The 14,243-nt window shown below is 37.3% G+C and overlaps 1 protein-coding gene and 1 pseudogene across 2 annotated transcripts in view; both read right to left on the reverse strand.

Annotated features, from left to right (window-relative positions):
• Nucleotides 1–784: 784 nt before the first annotated feature.
• The window catches only part of APLF (aprataxin and PNKP like factor), an 88,107-nt gene continuing 74,648 nt past the window's right edge, over nt 785–14,243 (reverse strand). For both annotated transcript variants that reach the window (XM_027623754.1, XM_027623753.1), the window contains 2 exons: nt 11,151–11,197; nt 785–1,301 (listed from right to left, as the gene is read on the reverse strand). In XM_027623754.1, coding sequence (XP_027479555.1) covers nt 1,096–1,301; nt 11,151–11,197 — 253 coding nt within the window. In that variant the 3' untranslated portion in view covers nt 785–1,095. The remainder of the gene's footprint in view (nt 1,302–11,150; nt 11,198–14,243) is intronic.
• On the reverse strand, nt 13,144–13,989 carry LOC113938337 (annotated as a pseudogene).

Here is a 14,243-nt window from a genome sequence, read left to right on the forward strand (position 1 = left end):
GTTCTCTTAGAATAGAAAATATTAGTGTTAGATGAATATTAGGACACTTTTGGTTTAGTGATTTATGATTTCAACATTGTACCTATTGTGGTGTTCCCATACCCAACTGCTATTAAAGATTCTAAACTGGATTTCAAAAATTCTAAGTCACCTAAAATGAAGAGTATTACAAGGCCTACAGTAGTTTGAGAACAGAGATATACTTCATAAAACTGGAGAATAAAGGGTTTCTTCCTGAAATCTTGAATACTAGCAGACAGCTTGCTGCCTTCATCTGAGGACAAAAGAACCTAATGTCATCTGAGAAAACGATGGTCAAAAATCATTTCTAGATCTTTTCATGTAAAGAAGGAACACTGAAAGTTAAAATAACCATGCAGGACTTTAGTTTGAAAAAGAAACTGTCAAATCCTTTGACTTTTTCTACTTTTAAATTCAGACACAGAGTAAATTACAGATGTGGGGCACAAAATAACAACGCCTGCAGGGTGGACATTTCTACGGTCTAGTTGAATATATTTTCAGTATCCATTTGATACTCATTTCCCCAAGTTTCAAAGAACAAAAGTAGTAAATGAAATTGTAAAGCTCATACCCAGGGTACTAGAAAAATAATAGCCATTATATGATGGCTGTCACTTTCTAAAGCCTGGTTCTGCTTGAAGAATTACTTCAACAGCAATAAAAGATGCATGCTCTCCCACACATGGTGTAATTTGCCTGGTTCTGCTTGCCTAGTATTCTATAAAGATAGAATCTTTGGAAAAAAGAAACAAGGCCAAAGTTTTGTGCGACCCATGGCTTTTACTTTTTATTACCAACACACAAAGTACATGAAAAATATCAATTATTTCTCTTTAACTCTGTCTGCTTCCTATTTCCAGATGCTTTAAATAGGATAGAAAAAGCAAGGCAACAAAACAAATTCCATCCACTGCATCGAAGGTTGATATATCAATGTTTCATCTGCACAGAGTCTATAGCAAAGTCATAACTATCAAAAGAAGGAAAACAATTATCACTTAAGTGCCTCCTCAGTACCTGAATTTTTTCCATAAAGAATAACTGTGAGCCATATATTATCGCAGAAAAAAGTTACTTTTTCCTTTTCATAAACTTTTTTGCTTCTTTCAAAAGCTCTTCCACATCTTCCTTCTCTTGGTCTTCCTGTCCTGGTTCCCAGTCAGAATCTTCATCTGTCGGCTCATATTCTTCTTCCTCATCATCTAGAAAGCTGTCATTGAGGTCGTACTCATTGGGTTGCCCAACATTATCACTGTCTTCATCTGATACGCTTCTCACTGAAAAAAAAAAAAGAATTTGGCACCCAACATATCAATCGCCACTCAAACACGGGAGTAGAGATATCGAACTATAAAATGTCTTTCTCTGACAGGAAGAATTAATTTTACTTAAGACATCACTAACCACCACAAATTTCTAGAAAGGGCACTAAAATTACTCTTTGTTAAAATTCTAACCTTTCCTACCATGAGGCTCCCAAAACTAAAATGTCCTGTGAGAATCCTAATACTGGTTCCTTAATAATATCATAATCATATTCACGCTACCCTACCCTCGGGGTGGTAGAATATAGTTTTGTCCCAGGTACTTACTGTCCCTCCCTGTGACATGATTAATTCAACCAACCCCACTGACATCACACTTGGTCAAGGAAAAGTGGGTGGAAACAGTCTGTGCAACTTCCAAGGGGAACCCTTAAGTGCCTTTCTGTGGTTCCGCTGCTGTCCTTTTCCCTCTGCCACCATCTCCCTCATGTCCCCTCCCAGCTCGGGGGTGATCCTTCAGCCTGGGTTCCAGGATGAGAACCCACATCGGGCAAGGCCACAGCTAATGTGCAGCCGAAACATGAGGGAGAAATACACCTATTTATTGCTGTGAGGCACTGAAATCTGGGGACAGTCTGTGATCACAGGAGAATTGGCATGATCCAATTAACACACCATGTTTGTGATCAAATGAGAAAATATGAGTCTATACACTTTGGAACATTTGGTTTTATAGATCTTACAGTTCATATTTCAGGGACTGTGATTACTGAAAATATCAGGATTGCTATGGTAACAGCCGTTAGAATTCATAGATTTCTAAATAATAGTATAAAATTTATGGATTTCTAAGTAATATTATAAAACTAGAATTATAATACTAGAATTCTTCGGTCTCCAAATCCACTTCTTCCCTCATCCCACTCTGTTTCATTTACTTTCCATTGCAAGCAACAGGCATGTTTTAAAATAAGCAGCGAGAGACTCTAGGATGATGTGGAACATTTAAGAAACAAGTAGGAAGATTCTATCTGGAAATCTCTGAATGGCAGGGGACAATCCCTATGCTCAACACCACATGTGTGGGTTAAAAAATTACTGTTTGTACTTCTGTATATGCTTTACTTAACTTCTTTCTAAAATGTTCACATGCAATAGATAGATGTAACTTAAATGAAACTCAAGAAATTTGAGGAGGAAGAAATGAGGATGACAACAACAAAAAAAGTAATTTATCTGTCCTCTTAACTCTCACAGCCCAGACATTTACATTTTTCTTAATATCACCATTCATTTCCAGAGAGGATTTGAGACAGCTTGTAATAATGAGGTCATAAAAAAATACAAATAAAAGTAGAAACTAAGAACATAAAAACCAGAATGTAAACATGTCAACCTTCATTTTTTAACATAATTATTAGAAACTGAGCATCAGGTTTCTCCCTGAGTAATAATGAGGTCATAAAAAATACAAATAAAAGTAGAAAGTAAAAACATAAAAACCAGAATGTAAACATGTCAACCTTCATTTTTAACATAATTATTAGAAACTGAGCATCAGGTTTCTCCCTGAGTTTCTCTGCAGCCTTGGCTAAAAAGGCTACATAATGATTTGCACAGTTCTCATTAGCATAAGAAGCACACCAGTGCCTTAAGGGAAATCTAGCATTGTATTTATTTGTAAACATTTCTTATCTCCCATAAGCATCCCGAGGGCATGTTTTATGTCTAGCTAATCTCAATTTCCCATAAAACTTTTATGATGGGAAACATTTAAAAAACATTTCGAGGGTAGTTTTGCAGATGGCGAAGGAGGGAGGAGGAAAGACCGTCAACATCTCTGTTCTTGGCCATTCGGCTTTGGAAGTATCTCATATATATAACTAGTGACATCTCAGTAACGCGTCTCCTCTCAGATTCAGAAATTAACCTAGCAGATTTACAAGAAAAACATATATAGGGGTGCCTAGGTGGCTCAGTTGTTAAGCGTCTGCCTTCGGCTCAGGTTATGATCCCAGGGTCCTGCGTCGGGTTCCCTGCTCAGCGGGAGGCCTGCTTCTCCCTCTCCCACTCCCCCTGCTTGTGTCCCCTCTCTCACTGTGTCTCTCTCTGTCAAATAAATAAATAAAATCTTGAAAAAGAAAGACATATATAAAGCTGAAATACCTTCAGGTTCTCCTCCTGCTTTATTTGGCTGTTCCTTCTCAGGCTCCTTTGCTGGCTCTTCCTCAGATCTTCCCAATCTCTAAATTTTGGCGCATTCAAGTTTCTGCCTGGGATCTCTTCTCGAACACACTCCAGTCTTACATCCTAAGTTCCCAAATGTATATCCTAAGCCCTGACCACCACCTGAATTCCAGACTCCTTTATCTCACTGCCAATGGATTCTCTCTACTTGCATAATGAACAGGCATCTTGAAACATCAAATCCCCAGAACACAACTCTTGGGGTGCTTCACTCAAATCTAGTCATTCTCTTACCAGTCTTGAGTATATGACTTCTCCAACCTTCCAAGAAATCTTGGCGTCATCCTTGAATATCCTCCACTGAAAACCCGATATCCAATATGTCAAGAGATCCTATTGGCTCTGCCATCAAAAATTATCTGCCACTTTTCACTACATCTACTCCATTCTCTGGTCCCCATACCATCATCTTCTTTTTTCAGTCAATTCCAATGTTCACCCAACTGGTTTCTTGCTTCCATTCTTATCTATTCTCCACAGAGAAGCCAGAAAACCTCCAATAGCTTTCTTTCTTTTTTTTTAAGATTATTTATTTATTTATTTGAGAGAGAGAGAGCACAAGAGGGAGAAGCAGATTCCCCGCTGCACAAGGAACCCTGAGTGGGGTTCGATCCCGGGACTCTAGAATCATGACCTGAGCCGAAGGCAGTTGCTTAACCAACTGAGCCACCCAGGCGCCCGTCCAATAGCTTTCTATCTCACTCTGAAGTCCTGACTTGTACGTCCTGGCCTCTAAGACCCTATACAACTAGCTCACTGCTAGCTTTTCTGATCCCATCTGCCACTCCCTCCTTATTCTCTTTGTTTCATACCCTTTTTCTACTGTTCCTTGAATAGGACAAGCAGGATCATCTCCAGCACTTCTGGAGGCACCATTCCCCTTGCCTGGCATATTCTTCCCTCAGATAATCACCTGTCTTGCTCTCTCCTTCAAGCCTCTGCTCTAATGTCAAATTATCAGAGTCCTTTTACCATCCTATCTGAAATGGCACCTGTCCCCCACCACACACAACCTTGCCATTCTGTCCTCTTACACAACTTTTTCTTCTTAGCAGTTATCACTATATGACGTCATATAGTTGTTTACCCTGCCCACCTTTGTAAAATTCTAGAGGGCGAGGCTTTGCCTCTATTGTATCCTCAGCTCCTACAACAATGCCTAACACATAGAAGACACTTAATATATATATTTGTTAAATATATGACTGGATGAACAAATGAACAATTTGCAAAGCAACTGCTGAACACCTTTAGTTTTACAGAAACCCTTATTATAACCTACACTTTTTATCACTAGCCTGTCAATATAATGAATTACATTAAAGACTTTTATCTAAGTCCTGCTAATTGAAGGGGCTTGAAACTTCAATGAACCCTGGAAATCTTTAGCAACTTACTGGGCAGGCTAATTTCTTGAGCAATAAGGTCATGTTATTTCCTCAAAAAACTGTTTGTATCTATCAAATCTTCATTTATATAAACATTCATATTCTTTTAAATAGGAGGTTCAGAATCTAAAAAAAACCATCCGTAACAGAACTCCATGTAGCTAGTAGTCAAATTTCATCCATTTTACTTCACATGAACAGGTATTACGTGCTTTAAGGAAAAGCACCTGAACAGCCAGCTCATGACAAAGGCAAAGTCAGCTCTATGTTCTGTGCTAGCAGCACCAGGTGGACACTTCTTAACAGAGTACTGAATGCTGACGTGATTATTTTCTGGAATCAATTACAATGGATCCTCTTTAGCAAATTCAATTAGTGACTTTAAATATTCCACAATGTAAATGCCATCTAGATGGAAGCTTACCTTTTTTTTTTTTAATTGCTAAAGGTGTTTTTAGAAAAATAACAGTTTCTGCCTTTCAGTGTAACTAGGCTATGCAGATAGTGAAACCTGACTTACTTGGAAAATGCTTTGAATAAGCACACTTGTTGATCTGAATTATTACATGACTTCCTGAATCATGGGAATAAACTCAGGAAGCAGGGTTCTGAACTAAATATGGCTAGCACCTAACCTAGGAATAAAATGCCTGTTTTTAGCATACAATTTTTTTTTTTATTTGACACAGAGAGAGAGAGCATGCACAAGCAAGGGAAGGGGCAGAGGGTAGAGAGAGAAGCAGACTTCCCGCTGAGCAAGGAGCCCTATGTGAGGCTTGATCCCAGGAACCTGGGATCGCGACCTGAGCCAAAGGCAGACATTTAACTGACTGCGCCACCCAGGTGCCCCTACAATTAAGTTTTTATGCAAAAAGGATATGAAGAACACTGAAAGCAAAGCAAAAAAAAAAAAAAAAAAAGCCCATGCATGTATTCTCTAACTGGGCAAGCTGAAACATATAGCATGGTATCTGAATAGCTGGATTTAAAGTGATAAAACTAATAAAGTTCACATAAACCTTGTTAGTAGTACTGTTTGCTATATAAAAATTTCAAAGAAAGCTCATACAAGGAAGCTTGCTGGTTAGAGAACCAGGTAACATACATGAGGAATCCCATCACAGACGATCCCAAGCCAAGACTCCAGTATTGTACAGATAATGTCATGGTTGGTGAAAAGCTTATTAAAGTACAAAAATAGTAACAGGAGACAGCAGGAACTGTTTAATTTTTTTTACCAAGTAACAAAACATAATTTTTATAGTGTTATTTTTTGTAGATTTCCACAGACTAGCATAATTGCATTTTTGAAAAAAATAAGTGCTTACATATAACATTTTCTTAAATAATGACTAGCTGATTTGAAACATAATTTTTTTTTAAGAGGGAGAGAGAGAGTGTGTGTGTGCAAGGTGGGGGGGAGAAGTGGAGGGAGAGAGAGAAATCTTAAGCAGGCTCAACGCCCAGCACACAGCCGAGGAGAAGCCTGAAATCATGACCTGAGCCAAAATCAAGAGTTTGATGCTTAACCAAGTAAGCCACCCAGGTGCCCCTGAAATATAATTCTTGAGTGTGTCTAAGAAATCAGAAGTGTGCTTGTTTCTTCCAAATCGAGGTGAACTCCGATGAAATAATTTTTTTTCTCTATCTTCACCTAGAAGTTTCTTGCTGCTAGTTATTGCTGTTTTTATGTGGTTGTCCATCCCCCTCATCCAACAAAAAGTCTCTAAAAAGCAGCTGTGGTTTAAGAGAGAGGACAGGCTGGGGAGTAGAAGCCCAAAGATCTAGGTCATAAACACGCCCATAAACAATGAACAAGTCACTTAACTTAATGGCTTAATGGAATTTATGTTTTTATCTCTGAGTCAAAGGATGTTGATTGAATTACTTCAAAAATCTTTTCTGACTCCAAAGTTCTAATTTTAAGGCCAAAGTAGGAATCATCATTTTCTCTCCAAATCAGTGAAGTCATATGGAATGTAGGGATGACAGCCTTACTGCACGAAGCAGCATAGGAGAAACAGGTGGTCACTTATTTTTAAAAACTGATGGGTAATGCTGAACTTCCATGATGGAAAACAACCGCCTTTAGAAAAGTAACAAACTCTTTTAACGTATTTAAAACAACAGGAGATTAACTATTTGATATTAGGCTGTGGTCATTTCTTAATTTCTGTTCATGTAGAGGGATGTGTCATATCAGAATGACAATTCCTAAATTTGTATTTAACCTTTTCTTTACGTTTAAAATTTCACGGTCAGTTCTTACCCTAAGAACGTAAGTCTGAAGAGCTAGTGAAGAGTACACTGTGTCAAATGCATGTTGGAAGAAATGTTGGTTTTTACAGAGAGAAAAGATCGTTCCAAATTGCTGATTTTCCTGAATAGATTTCTGGTGTTAGGATCTAACATCTGTCATCTTAGATGATATCTAAGAGATGCCTCATAGCAGATTTACAGCTTAACATCATAATTCTTCAGGTTTTACTTTCCTTTCTTTACCAGTAAATCTGAGAATTAGGATATTAATTCTCATTAAGTAAAAAAACTTTTAGCCCAATATTCTAAAGATGAAAATCTACTACATACTACAAGAATAAACACTTTTTTAAATACTTCATTTTACTACTAAAGACACATCTTTCTCATGCACCAAGCTACTAGTTGGGTATTCACAGTTTAGCCTTGGAAAAGCAGCTTGTGGATTCTGATCGTTTATTCCTCTTTTTAAATCCCACTGCACTAGCCTTTTTTGTATCCCTAAATCTCTCCAATTTCCCCACACTAAGCAGCAGTTTATAGAATCTCATTTAAGTTCCATTAATTTCCACAATAGCTTTCTAGAACTTTTGGGTTCTACTTCTGAAAGAAAAGTATACATAAGCAAATGTGTGCATACAATTGCAGAACTAGAGAGAAATTAAAATAACGATCAGTAGAACATTCTAAATTTTCAGCCACGGATGATACCGATAGCCTAGAGTAATGCATATCACATAATAATAAAAGCCAGAATGACTCCAATAATCAGATAATAAAATGCTGGTGATAATTTTTTTTTTAATGTTGTCAACAGGTAAGGTAGCTAAGAAAGTATAAAATAAAATTTTCCTGGCATTGATTACTCTTGCATTCAGTATTTTGTGCCAAAACCACAGCAACTCTAAAAAAAAGTGTGGAAAGTTAGTGAAATTTTAAACCAATTAGATATATAAGAAGCTTAATAGATGACAGCAGTCAAACCTACAAAAAAAAAAACACTACATAAATTGTTACGTGTGTGGAAGAACTCTGTAGACAGAAATGTTTTAGGAGCGCTACAAATCAGAAGTTAAATAGTAAAAGTTTGATGCAGTTATTTTAACACCAGTACCATATTAAATTTTATTGTCTCATTGTGTAGTTAGGATACCCCCACCTCAAATTCAACATGTTTAAATTAAAACAACTACAACAATTACCTGGCTCTTCCTCCTGATCTCTATGATATGTAAATGTCATCCCTAGTCTCCTGATAAACTGTATTATAATTCTGAGTCATCATTATTTCCTTTGTCATCTCAGGCCCCAAACCAATTAATTGGCAAATCTGATTTTTCCTTCAAAATCTCACTTGTATCCATGACTATCTTTCCATTCTCATGGTCGCCACCCTAGCTCTGGCCCTTTACTCAACTGCCTGACATCAGAAACCTCTCCCCACTCTAACTCTGATGGCTTATTGTTACCAACTTGATTTGGATAAAATACCACCTCACCATTACATGCCGACGCACCCATATCTTTGGTCTCATTTCCAAGAGCTTCTATAATCTGGCCTCCATACATCTTTTTAGTATCATCCACGGTAACTACAGACACTCCCTATGTTAGTTAAACTGATCCACTTGCTAACTCCACACACCACTTACCATTTTCTACCTCAATGTCCTTCACTGATCCATGACTCACTTTGTCTGGGATATCTTCTACCTACCGACCACAGAGCTAAGAAACAAAGATGATTTAAATCCAACCACCTTAAAGACCAACTTAGCCTAAATTCCCACATCGTGGTCTACCCTGATAAACCCCAGCAGAAAGTGCTTCTTCCCTTTCCTCAGAGATTTTAGACTGTCTTGCCACAAGCATATAAAGCCAGAGCTGGGTCTCACGGATCTCTGTTAACTGCTCACTTGGAAGACATAATAATGAATCAATAAGTGTATAATGAATCTATAGAAATGAGATTAAGATCTTGGATGATGTTAAACTTTAAGGATTCGGGAGATGAAAAAAACAAGGACATTAGAATTCAGTGTTAGATATCTCTAAATTAAGAAATATAATGAGATCCCAACATTTAATTTAAGATTGGAAATACTCCAGACACCTTAATTTATAAGTTTTAGAGTAGAAAGAGTGTTGTGACAATATCGCCACATAACAACCCTTAAAAGTAGATTAAAAATATAAAATTAAATGTTGAGATGCCTGGGTGGCTCAGTAGCTTAAGCGTCTGCTTTTGGTTCAGGTCATGATCCCAGGGTCCTGTGATCGAGCCCCGCATCGGGCTCCCTGCTCAGCGGGGAGTCTGCTTCTCCCTCTGCCTGCCGCTCCCCCCACCGCCACTGGTGTGTGCTCTCTCTCTCTGCCTCTCTCTCTGACAAATAAATAAATAAAATATTTTTCAAAAAATTAAATTAAATGTTGCTTAAAAATATCTACACTTTTATATAAACTAGCTTTCCAATGAAATGAAAAGCTTCTGTTAAAAAAAAGTCAGTTGTAAAAATATGTTTTTCCTTCAGAAGAGTCCCTAATAATAATTCAAAGAGACTTTTCAAAGAAAACTCAGATTAAACTATGCCATCTGATGCACATTGATAGTTTTTTAGGAAAATGGTTCTTTTTTTTTTTAAAGATTTTATTTATTTATTTGATAGAGTGAGAGACCACAAGCAGGGGGAACAGTAGAGGGAGAGGGAGAAGCTGGCTCCCCGCCAAGCAGCGAGCCCAATGCGGGGCTGGATCCCAGGACCCGAGACCATGACCTGAGCTGAAGGCGCTTAACTGAGTGAGCCACCCAGGCGTCCCTAGGAAAATGGTTCTTATTTCTATAAAGATACAGATGTGTCAAATGCATTATCATGGAACAGTGTTAAACGTTGCCAATAAAATATGCTTTAATCAACATACATTACATGACTACTGGTAAGAAAGTTTATTTAACCACCAGAAATGCTACATCATTAGATACAGCTCCAGGAAAAAAAAAAAAGTATAATACATAACATATAACCTCTATAACCTATTAGCTCAGATAAAATGAGTTATGTTAAAGCAGGAAAAGTGTGTTTCAATGAGAAATTTCAAATGGAATTCTCTTATGGTGAAATTCCTTATTTTTATCACTTGGTTATAAGGGGGCTGTGTTTATGAACATACATGTGCATGGGGTCATAGCCTACAGAATATGCATTTTCTTCTCTCATTCTGTGGGCAGAAATATTGTGTGCCAAATTCGCCTCTGCATTATATAAATGATATGAAGAAGCCAAAATTTGTTAAAGGTAAAAAGTATTTGAGTTTGGAACTGGGAAAAGAGAAGGTAGAATGGATGCCTGCACCTAGGACTGAAGGACATTTAATGGTTGCTTCTCTGGTATCTGTCCTCCCTTGCTCTCTTTCCCCCAAAACTTTAGTTTCTGTCAGGGATCTCTGTGGTTCTGAAGAAGGAGACCCTACCCTAGTTCCAGGGGTGGTACAAACTCATCAGTGGTCCTAGTAATTCATATAGTCCCTTTGTGGAGGGAAGAGCCAGTCTTAGGATGATAATGACCTCCTCTAAAGACAGAATGATAAAAGGAAATTGGGTCATTGGTGGCATTACTGACATTACTAATGAGCCAAAGCAGTAAATTTGTTTAAATCCATCCACACTTCGGATTTTTCACTTAAAGAAGTCAGTAAGTTCTCATCATCACTTAGGCTAGTTTGAGATTTTGTTTTCAGATACTGGCCAATGAGAGAATTCTAAAAGATATAAGGATAAATATATATTGTTGTGCAATGATGGTAGAAAACATTTGGTATATAAAATTTATCACTCTTTTTAATCTAAGAAAAATCATTAAAATCAGCAAATTCATAGAAGCAGAGATAAAAAAAATTCATATAACTGGAAAGGTTTAACAAGAGAATCATTTGAAGATTTCATTTTGTTTCCTGAAGTAAAATTACTTACCTGGAAGTGCACTATGTCTGTATTCTATCTTGTGCTGGGGATTCTTCCTAAAAAAAAGGAGAAATCAAAACTAAGACCTAGTTTTCCAATCACTAAATATTAGTAGGACTATTTAAATTAAACTAGAACAAGAACAACAACAAAAATAAGCAAGAACACTCACTAACCTACAAATAAAATTAGGCCCAGTAAGCCTCTTATTGAAAAGCATTCACTTTTTTTGTTAACTATAGTCACCATGCTGTACAAAGCATTTATTTATTTTTTTTAAGAATTTATTTATTTGAGAGAGCGAGCATGAGCAAGGGGAGAGGCAGAGGAAAAGCAAGAAGCAGACTACCTGCTGAGCAGGGAGCCTGACATGGGGCTGATCCCAGGACCGTGGGATTATGACCCGAGCCAAAGGCAGATGCTTAACTGACTGAGCCACCTGGGCGCCCCCCAAAGCATTTGCTTTTTAATTACAACATTTATTAAGTGCCCATTACATGCCACGCATATTTCTAGATGCAAAATTATAATGGTGAACCAGACAAAAGTTTTTCCCTCATGACTTACTGGAGAAAAACAGTATGAGATGAAGTACAATATATCATATTCCCAAAATATAATATATTGTATTTCTAAAATGTCAATGCCATACATCAAATATATAAAAATACAAACGTATAATAGTGTATAAAACATAGAACACAAAATTTCAAATATGTGTGTGTATGTATGTGTTTATAATGTCTAAAAGGATACTTCTGGGTCTTCTTGAATCCAAAGACAAAAGCATCTAAGTCATGTCTCTAAAGATCCTCAATTGTTAGGAGAAAACAAAAGTCAATTTGCATTGAGAAATTTATACAACATATTCCAAAGTCATACAGAAACTACTGTTTGGATATCTATTTTTGATTTTATGTACCTATGATCTCTTCTATTATTTTATTAGTTAAATGAGTGTTGGGGTACACTATATATAAAGTATTCTCCAGATAATGCAACATGCCCAGGCAGCAAAAATCCAAAGCAGTTACTGGTCGATCATGACCCACTTGATGGGGACCTCTCTCGGGGGACTGACACAGGAGAGCTGGGGTACACTGACAATAGGTATGCTGAAGTACACAGCTCATACAACGCTGTTGTGAGGATTCATGAAGAATACAGAGCAAGTCCTTAGTCCAAGGACGTGATAGGTTGTAAGTAATTAATGTTAGCCATTGACACATCCATCATTGGTTCAATAAATAGACATGGGGCACTAATTATATGTCAGGCTCTATGTCAGGTGTCAGAGACATTTCTTATTGCTAATATCTCTTCTTTTTGGGGATCACTTTTCATATACTGTGAGCCTTTAACACAGTACAAAACTGCAACCACACAGTTAATTAGGGTCATAACTCAACAGTTTTGAAAAGTGGAAAAAAGATTCTACAAAAGATTGTGCATTTGGGATAATTAACCCAAATCTGACCTCTTAATGGAAAAGACACTTCAAAGTTGAGAGAAAGAAACTGGACAACTTCACTGTGGCCAAGAGAGTTGCACGTGAACAAAGCTGTAGGGACGATTTGTGGGAAGACAACACGCCGGCACAGCTCACTGCCTTGTTGAATGCAGTCTTTATGAAAATGCAATTAATGCTGGACTTGAGGGGAGGAGGAACAGAAACATGAGGGACAGGCACATTAATACCAAAGTCATTCTTCATCAGTAACCGAGAAAAAGACTGTTGGTCATTTGAGAGTATTTTTGGTAACCTTTTAAAAAATCTTTTTGTGTGAGTGTAGTAAAATTAAATACACTGGTAGCTTTTTGTTTTGAAAAAAATGCCAAACCTACTGAAAAGTAGCAAGATTAGTACACTAAAATTCCATATATATACCTCTGTTGAGATTCTTCAAGTGTTAACAATTCTATACAGATGCCCCATTATTGTTATTACTATTACTATTTATAGTCTTCTGAGATTTAAAACCTTTGGTCCTTTTTTTTTTTCCACAAATATGATTTTTTTATTTGTCACCATTAAATGTCTGACTTTTAAACAGATTCTTGGACTGGTGGCTCATATCCATCAGCTCGTTCAACTTTAGCACTGGTCTCATCCCCAGTAGCTTTTCCAGAACTACTACCTTCACCATGAAGCTCCATGAGCTTTCCCAATTAAAACTTGGGCTTCTTCAGCATTTTTACTTTTCTAACGAAGACATCATGAAGTGGATAAATAGACTGACAAGCCTTTTCTATATCTTTTCCGATGCTGTCTGGAATCAATTTATTGACCACTTCTTTCAAGTCATTTGTTTGCACCTCTCAGGTCATGATTTCCATCATCTTTTTCCGAATTTGACGGACCTGTTGGTGCTGAGCATAAGAGGTCTTCCGAATCTGATTATTGCGTTTTTTAGTAAAACCAACACAAAATAGACGAAGAAAATAACCACTGATAGTCTTGACATCAACATGAGCTTTGATCATGGTCTGCCATTTTTTGACCATGGAGCGCATTTTGTCACGGGTAAGATCCATGCCATGGAAATTAGTCAGGCAGTTTTGCCCTGAACATCCTCAGTAATTAGCTTGAATTTTCTAAATGCAACTTCATCATTCTGCAAATCAGCAAGGCTCACTTCAAAAACCCGACCATTGAGGCCATCAGATGCGATTTTGGTTCCTTGAGTTCTTGTGACTAATGTTTTTCCAATATTTCTTATATTGAACATAGCTGGTGCTTTCACATCATACCAATCTTTCTTAGAAAATGGATCAACCACTTTCTTCTTGGCTCCCTTTTTGCCACCTTTCGTAAGGCGCTTGTTCTTGCCGACCGCCATGGCGCAGCTCAGGGAGCCAAAAGGGCCTGGTCCTTTTTAATATATGTATTTTTCAGGTTCCAAGCAGTCCTAACTTTTCCCACTTTGCCCTTAATAATTAAGAAAAAATTTATTGAACAGTTAAATATGGTCTTAATTGTTTGCTACTATAGCCTCTTTCAAAGGCTGCTTTTAGAAAGTCTCAAGTAAGTGAATGTTGGTCTTTAAAAATAAGTACAGAAATAGACAGAGGACCTGAATAGAATTTTTCCAAAGAAGACAT

The sequence above is a fragment of the Zalophus californianus genome, chromosome 8, assembly GCF_009762305.2.
Source record: "Zalophus californianus isolate mZalCal1 chromosome 8, mZalCal1.pri.v2, whole genome shotgun sequence".
NCBI classification, from domain to species: domain Eukaryota; kingdom Metazoa; phylum Chordata; class Mammalia; order Carnivora; family Otariidae; genus Zalophus; species Zalophus californianus.